General features: G+C 31.5%; 1 protein-coding gene across 1 annotated transcript in view; it reads left to right on the plus strand.

The window, feature by feature from the left end:
* The window catches only part of cenpf (centromere protein F), a 19173-nt gene extending 18157 nt beyond the window's left edge, over window positions 1–1016 (plus strand). Inside the window, exon 38 of the mRNA XM_056382261.1 lies at window positions 1–1016. This exon is cut by the window's left edge and continues 33 nt beyond it. Coding sequence (XP_056238236.1) covers window positions 1–132 — 132 coding nt within the window. The 3' untranslated portion in view covers window positions 133–1016.
* The last annotated feature ends 16809 nt before the right edge of the window (window positions 1017–17825 follow it).

Below are 17825 nucleotides of genomic sequence, written 5' to 3' on the forward strand. Positions count from 1 at the left end.
GCAGACAGCTCCAACACGAAGAGTCTCTCCCCAAGCAGCGAGGAGAAACCTGTGTGTCAATCACTCAGCTTACTGAAAACACCAGAGCAAAAACACCAAACACATCAAGGAGACAACTGTCACGTTCAGTAGATTGATGTACACACACACACACACAGTCTTGCACTTGTGATTTATTTGTAGAAATATATAGATACAAATGCCTAGATACACATAAGATTAACACACACATTATAGCTAAAAGTGCTAAACACTCACAATGCACCTTTTCTTCCCCCTTCTGTTTGGGACTGGGGCAGGGGCTGTAGCAAAAGCACAGACTATACTTCACTTGTTCTTTCCAACCTGTTCGTAGCTGATACTCATGAGAAATAAAAGCAATCACTAACCCAAGTAAGGTGATGAGGCAGTGGGAAAATATCCAAGCACTGATTTTTTTCATAGCACTGTTTGTCATTATGCTCTGTTTTGACTGAAGTTGTCTGTGTCTTTGAAATGTCAAAAAAAAAAAAATGTATCTAAGCGTTTTAGGATGAATGAAACACCATTGTTTTGTAATGCCTCTGAATGTATCTTCATCTCTTCACTTGGTAACAGTCTGTTTATCTTTACCACTGACTCACTGGTTGTATTTTCTTTTCTTTTGTACTGTTCTTGTCTCCTTGGTGTGTTTTGAACTTTGTACATGGTAGATGATATGTACAGCTATGCTTCATCTATATGTCCTGTAACATATCAGCTAAATGCTAATGGCAGCTAACTTTGTGTAGATTTTCTGCTCTGTTTAATTCTTTTTAAATTTTTTAATTGTTGAAGTCAAGACAACAAATCTGATGAACATAGTTTTTGTTAAGACTTCTTTCTTTTTGCAGCAAATGCTGACAGCATATCTGTATTTCATCACAGTATCTGTTTTTATTTAGGTGTAGATTCATGTTATTGATCATTGTAAATAGTTAATGAAGCCAAATAGTTCAACATGACTTTTTTACTAAACCTTTCTTAACTGCTTCATAGCTGGTGTGATCTTTGTCTGGTCTTTGTTGCTGATATTTGATGATAACTTGAAAACATTAAGCATGAGAGTGTGAACAGAAGGGTATCTGTAGCAGTGCGCTATGCCACCACAGGGTGGAGAACCTGAGCCACGTGGAGAACAGACATTGGACTTAGGTGTAGAGTACGGCAGTGTGCAGGGTGTGAGCTGCTGAGGGAGGGATTTGTGAGTGCAACAAGCATGATGCACCTCAGACAAAAGTCAGATTTATCTCTCAGTGTGACATACACTTAAAAATTTTTATCCATCAGATGAGAGAATTAAATATCTGAGGAGACTTTTATATGGTTCCTCCAGTCTACTTGCATCTGTCTTCAGTTCACTAGCCTTCATCATCTAGAGGCGACGTTGGTAAGGCTACACCACCAGCTCTCTGCCTTTTTAATAATGCAGAAGTTGATTCAGATGTCAACTTTCAAAGCACAGCTAATTAGAACCTGCTCATAAAAGACACGCTCAAGTGTTGTGTAGTTTTACAAGAGAATTGGAAAACAATCTAATTTGCTCATGATGGAGAGAGGTAATCACATGGTGATGCTGTTTGGCTTTATTAGGTCGTCTGTGATATTAAAATGATCAGTGACCCACTGGACTGCATCTGCCACAGCTACAAGTTATATACACATACTGTATTTAAATTAGTCTTAACTTCAGAGACACATTTCTGTTTTACTTCTGATAGCAAATAAAATATTTATACACACAACTGAACATTAAAACCAACAGCTGAAAACAGCAATAAATACAATCTTCTGTCACAACATTCCACATATTTTACCCATTGTACTGTAACTATTTCCAAAATACTCAAACGACACAATAAGCTAACCAAACCTGATGTCTGCTCTTCTTTCAGATATCCACCTTTTAATTGAGAACAGTGAATTACACACACGTGTCCCACAGCTTATACATCAAGTGTCCTTCATACTGACTGAATGTATCTGTACTAACACATGGGAACAGCGGCTGATGTAAAATGTCAAAAGTGATTAGGTTGTTCTTTATTTTCTGAGTGTACCTTTGTGTGTCTGAGGAACACTGATTTGGATCAATGACCATTGATTTTCTTTTCTGGTCTACAGACATTAGAATTAGAAGTATTGATGTGTGCTGACCTTTTGACCTCTCTCTTTCTTCTTTTTGGGCCTGCTAAGGACACATTAAAATAGTCATCCATCTTTCTTGTTGGAACACCAAAGAAAGCTGGATACCTGCTTTGTTCATTCATTCTCCTACATTCCAGTGTCTCTTTCCTCCTGGCAGTGGGTGAGGAGGCAGCAGGGCATGCTGGGTTGTGGGAACAGAGAGGAGAGGACGCAGCCACACACCTCAGAACGGATGCAGTCCTGCTCTGATGTCTCTGGCTGGAGCTTTTAGCGGAAGCTGCAGTGCCAGAACCAACTCTGGCCGAGGACACGGGAAATGAGGAGATGGGTCCACTGAGCTATGTTATCACTGGCACTCAGACTGGAGAGTGAGTGTGTCCGTCTATGTAACTGACAGACTGACTGACTGTCAATCCCCCGCTGTATGCATGATTTGTCCCATTCTTTACCCGGCAACACTGTGTAAGCAGAAGTCCTCAGGGCCAGAGCAGAGTCACTGACAGGAAGTGTCGACTGGTTTGTGTGAACAGGACAGAGGGAAAGAGATGGTAGTACATTTTAGTTACTTCACAACCTGAATTATATAATCTGCAATGTTACAATATGACCCAAAGGTAGCTTTACCACTGAGAGTGAAATGGACAGAGCAATATACCCGTGTGGGCTGCCAGGATGTGTAAAGCCCCTTTATCTGTTCATTAGGTAGACTGTTTGATCAGCAAAACAATTCTTTGTATTTGGGCAACCCAAAAGTTTTTCCTATAAATTACTTTTCAAGTATTAGTTAATTACTAATTAACCATTAATGAAGCCATGAGTTAATAGCAATAAATCCTCTATAAAGGGTGAGTTATTAGAAAGTGGTACCAAAACATATTATGTATGAGGCAGGGAGAAAAGGCCTTAAAATCTTGAAATTCTCTGCTCTTTTTTGTTCTTGTTAGGTGTGATAAAGATGCTTGAAGCCACACTAATGCCTGGCATTTGTGGAAGGTTCAATGAAGCACATGTCCTATTGAAGTGGTGGAAAATGAAGAATGTATGGTCTAGTTTGTGCGGCCTGTCCGTCTGTCTGTCTGTCTGTCTGTCTGTCTGTCTGTCTGTCAGGGGCAATTTGCCACAATAGAGGAGGATTTCAGATTGAAATAGAATTTAGAAATATCCAGATTGAAGTCTTACAAATACATATTTTTAGAGGGAAATAAAGGAAAAGGCTTGTCGAGCACCTGATCATGTGTGTCTGACTCTCAAAGTGTTGCCTCCCTGCACTCACCACCTCCTCCTGGATGGAGATATAATGTTCAATTACACACAGACTGGAGCTATTTTTAATAACCAGTATCCTCAGGCCTTTTTACTGCACCTTTCGAGCAAAGAATTGCCTATATGTGCACAGAACTAAAAATAGAAACCATTAGAACAGAATCAACATAAAGGCCACTGGAGGCTTCAGGTCATTTGAATTCTGTAGTTATAATGTTTTGAAACATTAACCCCCCTCCAGGAAATAACTTTCAAAGACTGGTGTTGAAAAAGGACATCACTGTGGAGGAGGAAGGGTCTCAGTGGTATTAATATAGAGCTGTGGCAAATGTAGCAGTGCTCTCTGCTCCATGAAACTGCTTGGGAGCTTTCAGTTACATAGACTTCACTAGACCTGGGTAGAACAAACACACTCACCACAGATACAAAGGCCTACTGTATGAGCTGAAATGATCTATTTTTTAGATCTTATAACAGAAACAACTCTTTATTGTGGCATATACCCAGTAAATTATGGTGACTATTGTTACTATTCCTGTTATTTAAATAAAAACAATGGTTATGCTGTTATGTAGGAAGTATGGATGAACCTTCTGAACACAGACTCTTGATGCAGCAAGATGAACTAGGGGTCAGTGAGATTGTTCCTCAATGATTGTGGACCAGAGTTTTTCTACTTAGAGGGTCATTTCATCCAAATTTCAAAATCACATTTCCTTGATTCTTCCTAAACCATGGAACTGAAGATAGTTTCGGTTTTATTTCTTGGTGTAAGATTTATTTATTTGTGTTGCTAAATGGGAAAACATGATAAACCTGCAGAATGTCTTTAGTGTCTGGATAATCCACAGATCTCACTGTGAACAATTTTAGACAGAACATATCAAGTAAATACTGAATGCAGAACTCATGTTTTATTTATTCATTCATTTATTTATTTATTTATTGGTGTGTTATTTGGGTGAGGTGATCCTTGAAGGTGTGCTGGAGAAGGATCCTGAGTGGTCAGTTCCAGTGTTGCAACTTCTCAAAAGCCCATTTTAAAGACCAGAGGATGGGTATTATGCAATGGCTAGCCGCAGCCTGAAGTGGTGTGAGTGGATAAAATGCAAAAGACTTTTGCATGTTTTCTCATTTATATGAATGTAGAAGCCTGTGCCTATCTTGAATTTTGTTGCCTGACTCACTGCAATCCAACCACCCTCGAACCAAAAGCAAAACAGCAACCGACAACAAGCTTCACCATGAATATACAGTTTTCACTTTTACGACAGATTTTATTTATGCTATGACCAGCCTAGTTTACAATGCTGTTGCTTCTCTGGGCTTTGGCTGAACAGGCTCTTAAAATGGAGAAAATGTCATGGTGAAATGAACCAGTGTACTGTATCTGCCTGACTGTGTGCTGTTGATTCTGGTCTGTACTTCCTGCTTTGATAACTTTACCTCACGCATCACAAGACCAGCTGCCACTGGCCAGTCACTCTCATCAAACCACTCTACCATCCAGGAAGTTTAAACACTAATAACTACTCAGTGGTTCAGCGACTGTGAACTGTGTGAGAGAAGAGCATATACTGATTAATGTGCTTTCAAATACTTGGAGTGGTGAGAATGGGTTGTCATTCACTTTAAAGATTGGTTTATTATTTATTAAGAATTTAACGTTTACACTCACCAAACAATCCACTAAAAGTCATCAGATTTGAATTCAGATGTAATGAGATTCTGATGTGGGCATGGACGCAAGGGCGTAGGTTTGTTTTCACCATCACCCCTCCAAAACAAAGAGATTTTTAATGCCGACAACAAAAAGGTTTATTAACATGTAAGATCTGAATTTATATTCAGGAATTCCCATTCACAAATATAATATATGTACATGTGTTGAATTTACAAGGACATATATGTCATAAGTAAACTAAGGCATGAAAATGTCGTAGTATAGTGAGGCATAAAAAAACGTCATATTATAAAAAGGAAAAGTCATACTATGGTGAGAAATATAAATGTCATAGTATAGTAAGGCATAAAAAAGTTATAGCAATGTTAGGTATAAAAACTTCATGTTATAGTAAGGGAAAAAAATGTCATACTATCGTGAGGCATGAAAACGTCATAGTATAGTAAGGCATAAAAGGTCAGAATATAGTAAGGCTCAAGAAGTCATACTATAGTAAGGGCTTAAAAAGCATCATAGTACAGTAAAGCATTAAAATGTCATTGTAATGTAAGCCATAAAAACGTCATAGTATAGTAAGGCATAAAAACGTCATAGTATAGGAAGGCTTGAAGAAAATGATAGTATAGTAAGGCATAAAAGGTCAAAATATACTAGGGCATAAAATCATCATAGTATAATAAGGCATAACAATGTCATAGTATAGTAAGGCATAAAAATGTCATAGTACATTAAAGCATGAAAATGTCATTGTACAGTAAAGCATAAAAAAGTTATAAAATAGTAAGCCATAAAAAAGTCATAGTATAGTAAGCCATTAAAAAGTCATAGTATAGTAAAGCATGAAAATGTCATAGTATAATAAGGCATAAAAACATCATAGTATAATAAGTCATAAAAATGTCATGGTATAATAAGGCATAAAAAGGCATAAAAACGATATAGTATAGTAGGGCATAAAAAATCATAGTATATTAATGCATAAAAGGTCATATAATAGCAAGGCATAAAAATAACATAGTATAGGAAGGCATAAGAAGTAAGACTATAGTGAGGCATAAAAAAAGGCCATTGTATAGTAATGGATTAAAAATTTCATAGTATAATAAGGCATAATACGTCATAATAACATCGTAGTATAGTAAGGCATAAAACGTCAGGAAAACGATATAGTACAATAAGGCATAAAAAGGTCAGAGTACAGTATGGCAGAAAAAGGCATAAAAACGTCACAGTATGGTAAGGCATAAAAACACCATAGTATAGTAAGGCATTAAAAGTCATAAAAAAGTCATAATATAGTAAGGCATAAAAGCGTCATAGGGTAGTAAGGCATAATAACATCACAGTATAATAAGGCATAAAAAGTCATGAAAACGATATAGTACAGTAAGGCATAAAAAGGCATAAAAATGTCATAGTATAGTAAGACATTAAAAGTCATGAAAACGATATCGTACAATAAGGCATAAAAAGGTCATAGTACAGTAAGGCATTAAACGTCATAAAAACGTCATAGTACAGTAAGGCATTAAAAAGTCATAAAAACGACATAGTATAGTAAGGCATAAAAAGTCATAGTATGGTAAGGCATAAAAAGGAATAAAAACGTCATAGTATAGTAAGGCATTAAAAGTCATAAAAATGTCATAGTATAGTAAGGCATTAAAAATCCTAAAAACAATATGGTATAGTAAGGCATAAAAACGCCATAGGGTAGTAAGGCATAATAAGTCATAAAAACATCATAAGTCATGAAAATTATATAGTACAATAAGGCATAAAAACGTCATAGTATAGTAAGGCATAAAAAGTCGTGAAAACGATATAGTACAATAAGGCATAAAAAGGCATAAAAACGTCATAGTATAGTAAGCCATAAAAAAGTCATAAAAATGACATAGTATAGTAAGGCATAAAAACATCATAGTATAATAAGGCATAAAAAGTCATAAAAACATCATAGTACAATAAGGCATAAAAAGGTCATAGTACAGTAAGGCATAAAAAGGCATAAAAAAGTCATAGTATAGTAAGGTATAAAAACGTCATAGTATAGTAAGGCATTAAAAGTCATAGTATAGTAAGGCATAAAAAGGCATAAAAACGTCATAGTATATTAAGGCATAAAAACGTCATAGTATAGTAAGGCATTAAAAGTCATAAAAAAGTCATAGTATAATAAGTCATAAAAACATCATAGCATAATAAGGCATAAGAAGTCATGAAAATGATATAGTACAATAAGGTATAAAAAGGTCATAGTACAGTAAGGCATAAAAAGGCATAAAAACGTCATAGTATAGTAAGGCATTAAAAGTTATAAAAACGACATAGTACAAGAAGGCATAAAAAGTCATAGTATAGTAAGGCATAAAAAGGCATAAAAATGTCATAGTATAGTAAGGCATAAAAACGTCATAGTATAATAAGGCATAAAAAGGCATAAAAAAGGCATAAAAAGTCATAGTATCGTAAGGCATAAAAAGTCATAGTATAGTAAGGCATAAAAAGGCATAAAAACGTCATAGTATAGTAAGGCATAAAAACGTCATAGTATAGTAAGGCATTAAAAGTCATAAAAAAGTCATAGTATAATAAGTCATAAAAACATAGCATAATAAGGCATAAAAAGGCATAAAAACGTCATAGTATATTAAGGCATAAAAACGTCATAGTATAGTAAGGCATTAAAAGTCATAAAAAAGTCATAATATAATAAGTCATAAAAACATCATAGCATAATAAGGCATAAGAAGTCATTTAAATGATATAGTACAATAAGGTATAAAAAGGTCATAGTACAGTAAGGCATAAAAAGGCATAAAAACGTCATAGTATAGTAAGGCATTAAAAGTTATAAAAACGACATAGTACAAGAAGGCATAAAAAGTCATAGTATAGTAAGGCATAAAAAGGCATAAAAATGTCATAGTATAGTAAGGCATAAAAACGTCATAGTGTAGTAAGGCATTAAAAGTCATAAAAAAGTCATAGTATCGTAAGGCATAAAAAGTCATAGTATAGTAAGGCATAAAAAGGCATAAAAACGTCATAGTATAGTAAGGCATAAAAACGTCATAGTATAGTAAGGCATTAAAAGTCATAAAAAAGTCATAGTATAATAAGTCATAAAAAAGTCATAGTATAATAAGTCATAAAAACATAGCATAATAAGGCATAAGAAGTCATAAAAACGTGATAGTATAGTAAGGCATAAAAACGTGATAGTATAGTAAGGCATTAAAAGTCATAAAAACAACATAGTATAATAAGGCATAAAAACGTCATAGGGTAGTAAGCCATAATAAGTCATAAAGACATCATAGCATAATAAGGCATAAAAAGTCATGAAAACGATATAGTACAATAAGGTATAAAAAGGTCATAGTATAGTAAGGCATAAAAAGGCATAAAAACGTCATAGTATAGTAAGGCATAAAAACGTCATAGTGTAGTAAGGCATTAAAAGTCATAAAAAAGTCATAGTATCGTAAGGCATAAAAAGTCATAGTATAGTAAGGCATAAAAAGGCATAAAAACGTCATAGTATAGTAAGGCATAAAAACGTCATAGTATAGTAAGGCATTAAAAGTCATAAAAAAGTCATAGTATAATAAGTCATAAAAACATAGCATAATAAGGCATAAAAAGTCATAAAAACGTGATAGTATAGTAAGGCATAAAAACGTGATAGTATAGTAAGGCATTAAAAGTCATAAAAAAGTCATAAAAAAGTCATAAAAAAGTCATAATATAATAAGTCATAAAAACATCATAGCATAATAAGGCATAAAAACGTCATAGGGTAGTAAGCCATAATAAGTCATAAAGACATCATAGCATAATAAGGCATAAAAAGGCATAAAAACGTCATAGTATAGTAAGGCATTAAAAGTTATAAAAACGACATAGTACAAGAAGGCATAAAAAGTCATAGTATAGTAAGGCATAAAAAGGCATAAAAATGTCATAGTATAGTAAGGCATAAAAACGTCATAGTATAATAAGGCATTAAAAGTCATAAAAAAGTCATAGTATCGTAAGGCATAAAAAGTCATAGTATAGTAAGGCATAAAAAGGCATAAAAACGTCATAGTATAGTAAGGCATAAAAACGTCATAGTATAGTAAGGCATTAAAAGTCATAAAAACGTCATAGTATAGTAAGGCATTAAAAGTCATAGTATAGTAAGGCATAAAAAGGCATAAAAACGTCATAGTATATTAAGGCATAAAAACGTCATAGTATAGTAAGGCATTAAAAGTCATAAAAAAGTCATAGTATAATAAGTCATAAAAACATCATAGCATAATAAGGCATAAGAAGTCATGAAAATGATATAGTACAATAAGGTATAAAAAGGTCATAGTACAGTAAGGCATAAAAAGGCATAAAAACGTCATAGTATAGTAAGGCATTAAAAGTTATAAAAACGACATAGTACAAGAAGGCATAAAAAGTCATAGTATAGTAAGGCATAAAAAGGCATAAAAATGTCATAGTATAGTAAGGCATAAAAACGTCATAGTATAATAAGGCATTAAAAGTCATAAAAAAGTCATAGTATCGTAAGGCATAAAAAGTCATAGTATAGTAAGGCATAAAAAGGCATAAAAACGTCATAGTATAGTAAGGCATAAAAACGTCATAGTATAGTAAGGCATTAAAAGTCATAAAAAAGTCATAGTATAATAAGTCATAAAAACATAGCATAATAAGGCATAAAAAGGCATAAAAACGTCATAGTATATTAAGGCATAAAAACGTCATAGTATAGTAAGGCATTAAAAGTCATAAAAAAGTCATAATATAATAAGTCATAAAAACATCATAGCATAATAAGGCATAAGAAGTCATGAAAATGATATAGTACAATAAGGTATAAAAAGGTCATAGTACAGTAAGGCATAAAAAGGCATAAAAACGTCATAGTATAGTAAGGCATTAAAAGTTATAAAAACGACATAGTACAAGAAGGCATAAAAAGTCATAGTATAGTAAGGCATAAAAAGGCATAAAAATGTCATAGTATAGTAAGGCATAAAAACGTCATAGTGTAGTAAGGCATTAAAAGTCATAAAAAAGTCATAGTATCGTAAGGCATAAAAAGTCATAGTATAGTAAGGCATAAAAAGGCATAAAAACGTCATAGTATAGTAAGGCATAAAAACGTCATAGTATAGTAAGGCATTAAAAGTCATAAAAAAGTCATAGTATAATAAGTCATAAAAACATAGCATAATAAGGCATAAAAAGTCATAAAAACGTGATAGTATAGTAAGGCATAAAAACGTGATAGTATAGTAACGCATTAAAAGTCATAAAAACAACATAGTATAATAAGGCATAAAAACGTCATAGGGTAGTAAGCCATAATAAGTCATAAAGACATCATAGCATAATAAGGCATAAAAAGTCATGAAAACGATATAGTACAATAAGGTATAAAAAGGTCATAGTATAGTAAGGCATAAAAAGGCATAAAAACGTCATAGTATAGTAAGGCATAAAAACGTCATAGTGTAGTAAGGCATTAAAAGTCATAAAAAAGTCATAGTATCGTAAGGCATAAAAAGTCATAGTATAGTAAGGCATAAAAAGGCATAAAAACGTCATAGTATAGTAAGGCATAAAAACGTCATAGTATAGTAAGGCATTAAAAGTCATAAAAAAGTCATAGTATAATAAGTCATAAAAACATAGCATAATAAGGCATAAAAAGGCATAAAAACGTCATAGTATATTAAGGCATAAAAACGTCATAGTATAGTAAGGCATTAAAAGTCATAAAAAAGTCATAGTATAATAAGTCATAAAAACATCATAGCATAATAAGGCATAAGAAGTCATGAAAATGATATAGTACAATAAGGTATAAAAAGGTCATAGTACAGTAAGGCATAAAAAGGCATAAAAACGTCATAGTATAGTAAGGCATTAAAAGTTATAAAAACGACATAGTACAAGAAGGCATAAAAAGTCATAGTATAGTAAGGCATAAAAAGGCATAAAAATGTCATAGTATAGTAAGGCATAAAAACGTCATAGTATAGTAAGGCATTAAAAGTCATAAAAAAGTCATAGTATCGTAAGGCATAAAAAGTCATAGTATAGTAAGGCATAAAAAGGCATAAAAAGGTCATAGTATAGTAAGGCATAAAAACGTCATAGTATAGTAAGGCATTAAAAGTCATAAAAAAGTCATAGTATAATAAGTCATAAAAACATAGCATAATAAGGCATAAAAAGTCATAAAAACGTGATAGTATAGTAAGGCATAAAAACGTGATAGTATAGTAAGGCATTAAAAGTCATAAAAACAACATAGTATAATAAGGCATAAAAACGTCATAGGGTAGTAAGCCATAATAAGTCATAAAGACATCATAGCATAATAAGGCATAAAAAGTCATGAAAACGATATAGTACAATAAGGTATAAAAAGGTCATAGTACAGTAAGGCATAAAAAGGCATAAAAACGTCATAGTATAGTAAGGCATTAAAAGTTATAAAAACGACATAGTATAGTAAGGCATAAAAACGTCATAGGGTAGTAAGGCATTAAAAGTCACGAAAAAGTCATAGTATAGTAAGGCTTAAAAAGTCATAGTATATTAAGGCAAAAAAGGTCATACTATAGCAAGGCATAAAAGCAGTCTTATTATGGTTAGTAATAAAAAAACACCATCGTATAATGGAATAAAAACGTCATAGTATAGTAAGGCTTAAAAGGTCATAGTATAGTAAGGCATAAAAACGTCATAGTATAGTAAGGTATTCAAAGTCATAAAAACAACATAGTATAATAAGGCATAAAAAGGTCATAGTACAGTAAGGCATAAAAAGGCATAAAAACATCATAGTATAATAAGGCATAAAAAGGTCATAGTATAGTAAGGAATAAAAAGGCATAAAAACATCATAGTTTAGTAAGGCATAAAAATGTCATAGTATAGTAAGTAAAATAACCATCATAGTATAGTAAGGCATAATAAGTCATAAAAACATCATAAATCATGAAAATTATATAGTACAATAAGGCATAAAAAGGTCATAGTATATTAAGGCATAAAAAGGCATAAAAAAGTCATAGTATAGTAAGCCATAAAAACATCATAGTATAGTAAGGCATTAAAAGTCATAAAAAAGACATAGTATAGTAAGGCATAAAAAGTCATAGTATAGTAAGGCATAAAAAGGCATAAAAACGTCATAGTATAATAAGACATAAAAAGTCATGAAAACGATATAGTACAATAAGGCATAAAAACGTCATAGTACAGTAAGGCATAAAAAGGCATAAAAAAGTCATAGTATAGTAAGCCATAAAAACGTTATAGTATAGTAAGGCATTAAAAGTCATAAAAAAGTCATAGTATATTAAGGCATAAAAAGTCATAGTATAGTAAGGCATAAAAAGGCATAAAAACGTCATAGTATAGTAAGGCATTAAAAGTCATAAAAATGTCATAGTATAGTAAGGCATTAAAAGTCATAAAAACAACATAGTATAGTAAGGCATAAAAACGCCATAGGGTAGTAAGGCATAATCAGTCATAAAAACATCATAAGTCATGAAAATGATATAGTACAATAAGGCATAAAAAGGCATAAAAACGTCATAGTATAGTAAGGCATTAAAAGTAAAAAAAAAGTCAAAGTTTATTAAAGCATAAAAAGTCATAGTATAGTAAGGCATTAAAAGTCATAAAAACGTCATAGTATAGTAAGGCATAAAAAGTCGTGAAAACGATATAGTACAATAAGGCATAAAAGGCATAAAAACGTCATAGTATAGTAAGCCATAAAAAAGTCATAAAAACGACATAGTATAGTAAGGCATAAAAACATCATAGAGAAGTAAGCCATAATCAGTCAAAAAAACATCATAGTATAATAAGGCATAAAAAGTCATGAAAACGATATAGTACAATAAGGCATAAAAGGCATAAAAACGTCATAGTATAGTAAGCCATAAAAAAGTCATAAAAACGACATAGTATAGTAAGGCATAAAAACATCATAGAGAAGTAAGCCATAATCAGTCATAAAAATGTCATAATATAGTAAGGCATAAAAAGGCATAAAAAAGTCATAGTATAGTAAGGCATAAAAACGTCATAGTATAGTCAGGCATTAAAAGTCATAAAAAAGTCATAGTATATTAAGGCATAAAAAGTCATAGTTTAGTAAGGCATAAAAAGGCATAAAAACGTCATAGTATAGTAAGGCATAAAAACATCATAGAGAAGTAAGCCATAATCAGTCAAAAAAACATCATAGTATAATAAGGCATAAAAAGTCATGAAAACGATATAGTACAATAAGGCATAAAAAGGTCATAGTACAGTAAGGCATAAAAACATCATAGCATAGTAAGGCATAAAAATGCCATAGTAAGGCATAATAAGTCATAAAAACATCATAGTATGGTAAGGCATAAAAAGTCATGAAAACAATATAGTACAGTAAGGCATAAAAAGGCATAAAAATGTCATAGTATAGTAAGGCATAAAAACGTCATAGTATAGTAAGGCATAAAAAGGCATAAAAATGTCATAGTACATTAAGGCATAAAAAGTCATAGTATAGTAAGGCATAAAAAGGCATTAAAACGTCATAGTATAGTAAGGCATAAAAAGGCATAAAAATGTCATAGTATAGTAAGACATAAAAAGTCATGAAAACGATATAGTACAATAAGGCATAAAAACGTCATAGTATAGTAAGGCATAAAAAGGCATAAAAAAGTCATAGTATAGTAAGGCATAATAAGTCATAAAATCATCATAGCATAATAAGGCATAAAAAGTCATGAAAACGATATAGTACAATAAGGTATGAAAAGGTCATAGTACAGTAAGGCATAAAAAGGCATAAAAACGTCATAGTATAGTAAGGCATTAAAAGTTATAAAAAACGACATAGTATATTAAGGCTTAAAAAGTCATAGTATAGTACGGAAAAAAAGGTCATACTATAGCAAGGCATAAAAGCAGTCTTAGTATGGTTAGTCATAAAAAAACACCATCGTATAATGGAATAAAAACATCATAGTAAAGTAAGGCATTAAAAGTTATAAAAACGACATAGTATAGTAAGGCATAAAAACACCATAGGGTAGTAAGGCATAATAAGTCATAAAAACATCATAATATAGTAAGGCATAAAAAGTCATGAAAACGATATCGTACAATAAGGCATAAAAAGACATAAAAACGTCATAGTATAGTAAGGCATAAAATCGTCATAGTACAGTAAGGTATTAAACGTCATAAAAACGTCATAGTATAGTAAAGCATAGAAAAGTCATAAAAACGTCATAGTATAGTAAGGCATAAAAACGTCATAGTACAGTAAGGCATAATAAGTCATAAAAACATCATAGTATAGTAAGGCATTAAAAGTCATAAAAAAGTCATAGTATATTAAGGCATAAAAACGTCATAGTATAGTAAGGCATTAAAAGTCATAAGAACGTCATAGTATAGTAAGGCATTAAAAGTCATAAAAAAGTCATAGTATATTAAGGCATAAAAAGTCATAGTATAGTAAGGCATAAAAAGGCATAAAAACGTCATAGTATAGTAAGGCATTAAAAGTCATAAAAATGTCATAGTATAGTAAGGCATTAAAAGTCATAAAAACAACATAGTATAGTAAGGCATAAAAACACCATAGGGTAGTAAGGCATAATAAGTCATAAAAACATCATAAATCATGAAAATTATATAGTACAATAAGGCATAAAAAGGTCATAGTATAGTAAGGCATAAAAAGGCATAAAAACGTCATAGTACAGTAAGGCATTAAAAGTCATAAAAAAGTCAAAGTATATTAAAGCATAAAAAGTCATAGTATAGTAAGGCCTAAAAAGTCATGAAAACGTCATAGTATAGTAAGGCATAAAAAGTCGTGAAAACGTCATAGTATAGTAAGGCATAAAAAGTCGTGAAAACGATATAGTACAATAAGGCATAAAAGGCATAAAAACGTCATAGTATAGTAAGCCATAAAAAAGTCATAAAAACGACATAGTATAGTAAGGCATAAAAACATCATAGAGAAGTAAGCCATAATCAGTCAAAAAAACATCATAGTATAATAAGGCATAAAAAGTCATGAAAACGATATAGTACAATAAGGCATAAAAGGCATAAAAACGTCATAGTATGGTAAGCCATAAAAAAGTCATAAAAACGACATAGTATAGTAAGGCATAAAAACATCATAGAGAAGTAAGCCATAATCAGTCATAAAAATGTCATAGTATAGTAAGGCATAAAAAGGCATAAAAAAGTCATAGTATAGTAAGGCATAAAAACGTCATAGTATAGTCAGGCATTAAAAGTCATAAAAAAGTCATAGTATATTAAGGCATAAAAAGTCATAGTATAGTAAGGCATAAAAAGGCATAAAAACGTCATAGTATAGTAAGGCATAAAAACATCATAGAGAAGTAAGCCATAATCAGTCAAAAAAACATCATAGTATAATAAGGCATAAAAAGTCATGAAAACGATATAGTACAATAAGGCATAAAAAGGTCATAGTATAGTAAGGCATAAAAACATCATAGAGAAGTAAGGCATAATAAGTCATAAAAACATAGTATAGTAAGGCATAAAAAGTCATGAAAACGATATAGTACAATAAGGCATAAAAAGGTCATAGTACAGTAAGGCATAAAAAGGCATAAAAACGTCATAGTATAGTAAGGCATAAAAATGCCATAGTAAGGCATAATAAGTCATAAAAACATCATAGTATGGTAAGGCATAAAAAGTCATGAAAACGATATAGTACAATAAGGCATAAAAAGGTCATAGTACAGTAAGGCATAAAAAGGCATAAAAACGTCATAAGGTAGTAAGGCATAATAAGTCATAAAAACATCATAGTATAATAAGGCATAAAAAGTCATGAAAACGATATAGTACAGTAAGGCATAAAAAGGCATAAAAATGTCATAGTATAGTAAGGCATAAAAACGTCATAGTATAGTAAGGCATAAAAAGGCATTAAAACGTCATAGTATAGTAAGGCATAAAAAGGCATAAAAATGTCATAGTATAGTAAGACATAAAAAGTCATGAAAACGATATAGTACAATAAGGCATAAAAACGTCATAGTATAGTAAGGCATAAAAAGGCATAAAAAAGTCATAGTATAGTAAGGCATAATAAGTCATAAAATCATCATAGCATAATAAGGCATAAAAAGTCATGAAAACGATATAGTACAATAAGGTATGAAAAGGTCATAGTACAATAAGGCATAAAAAGGCATAAAAACGTCATAGTACAGTAAGGCATTAAAAGTCATAAAAAAGTCAAAGTATATTAAAGCATAAAAAGTCATAGTATAGTAAGGCCTAAAAAGTCATGAAAACGATATAGTACAATAAGGCATAAAAACGTCATAGTACAGTAAGGCATAAAAAGGCATAAAAAAGTCATAGTATAGTAAGCCATAAAAACATCATAGTATAGTAAGGCATTAAAAGTCATAAAAAAGTCATAGTATATTAAGGCATAAAAAGGCATAAAAAAGTCATAGTATAGTAAGGCATAAAAACGTCATAGTATAGTCAGGCATTAAAAGTCATAAAAAAGTCATAGTATATTAAGGCATAAAAAGTCATAGTTTAGTAAGGCATAAAAAGGCATAAAAACGTCATAGTATAGTAAGGCATAAAAACATCATAGAGAAGTAAGCCATAATCAGTCAAAAAAACATCATAGTATAATAAGGCATAAAAAGTCATGAAAACGATATAGTACAATAAGGCATAAAAAGGTCATAGTATAGTAAGGCATAAAAACATCATAGAGAAGTAAGGCATAATAAGTCATAAAAACATAGTATAGTAAGGCATAAAAAGTCATGTAAACGATATAGTACAATAAGGCATAAAAAGGTCATAGTACAGTAAGGCATAAAAAGGCATAAAAACGTCATAGCATAGTAGGGCATAAAAATGCCATAGTAAGGCATAATAAGTCATAAAAACATCATAGTATGGTAAGGCATAAAAAGTCATGAAAACGATATAGTACAATAAGGCATAAAAAGGTCATAGTACAGTAAGGCATAAAAAGGCATAAAAACGTCATAAGGTAGTAAGGCATAATAAGTCATAAAAACATCATAGTATAATAAGGCATAAAAAGTCATAGTATAGTAAGGCATAAAAAGGCATAAAAACGATATAGTACAGTAAGGCATAAAAAGGCATAAAAAAGTCATAGTATAGTAAGGCATAAAAACGTCATAGTATAGTAAGGCATTAAAAGTCATAAAAAAGTCATAGTATATTAAGGCATAAAAAGTCATAGTATAGTAAGGCATAAAAAGGCGTAAAAACGTCATAGTATAGTAAGGCATAAAAAGGCATAAAAAAGTCATAGTATAGTAAGGCATTAAAAGTCATAAAAACGACATAGTATAGAAAGGCATAAAAACGTCATAGGGTAGTAAGGCATAATAAGTCATAAAATCATCATAGCATAATAAGGCATAAAAAGTCATGAAAACGATATAGTACAATAAGGTATAAAAAGGTCATAGTACAGTAAGGCATAAAAAGGCATAAAAACATCATAGTTTAATAAGGCATAAAAAGGTCAAAGTAAAGTAAGGCCTAAAAAAGTCATAGTATAGTAAGGCATAACAATGTCATAGCAATGTAAGACGTAAAAACATCACAT

Source organism: Seriola aureovittata, chromosome 1 (genome assembly GCF_021018895.1).
Source record: "Seriola aureovittata isolate HTS-2021-v1 ecotype China chromosome 1, ASM2101889v1, whole genome shotgun sequence".
Lineage (NCBI taxonomy): Eukaryota > Metazoa > Chordata > Actinopteri > Carangiformes > Carangidae > Seriola > Seriola aureovittata.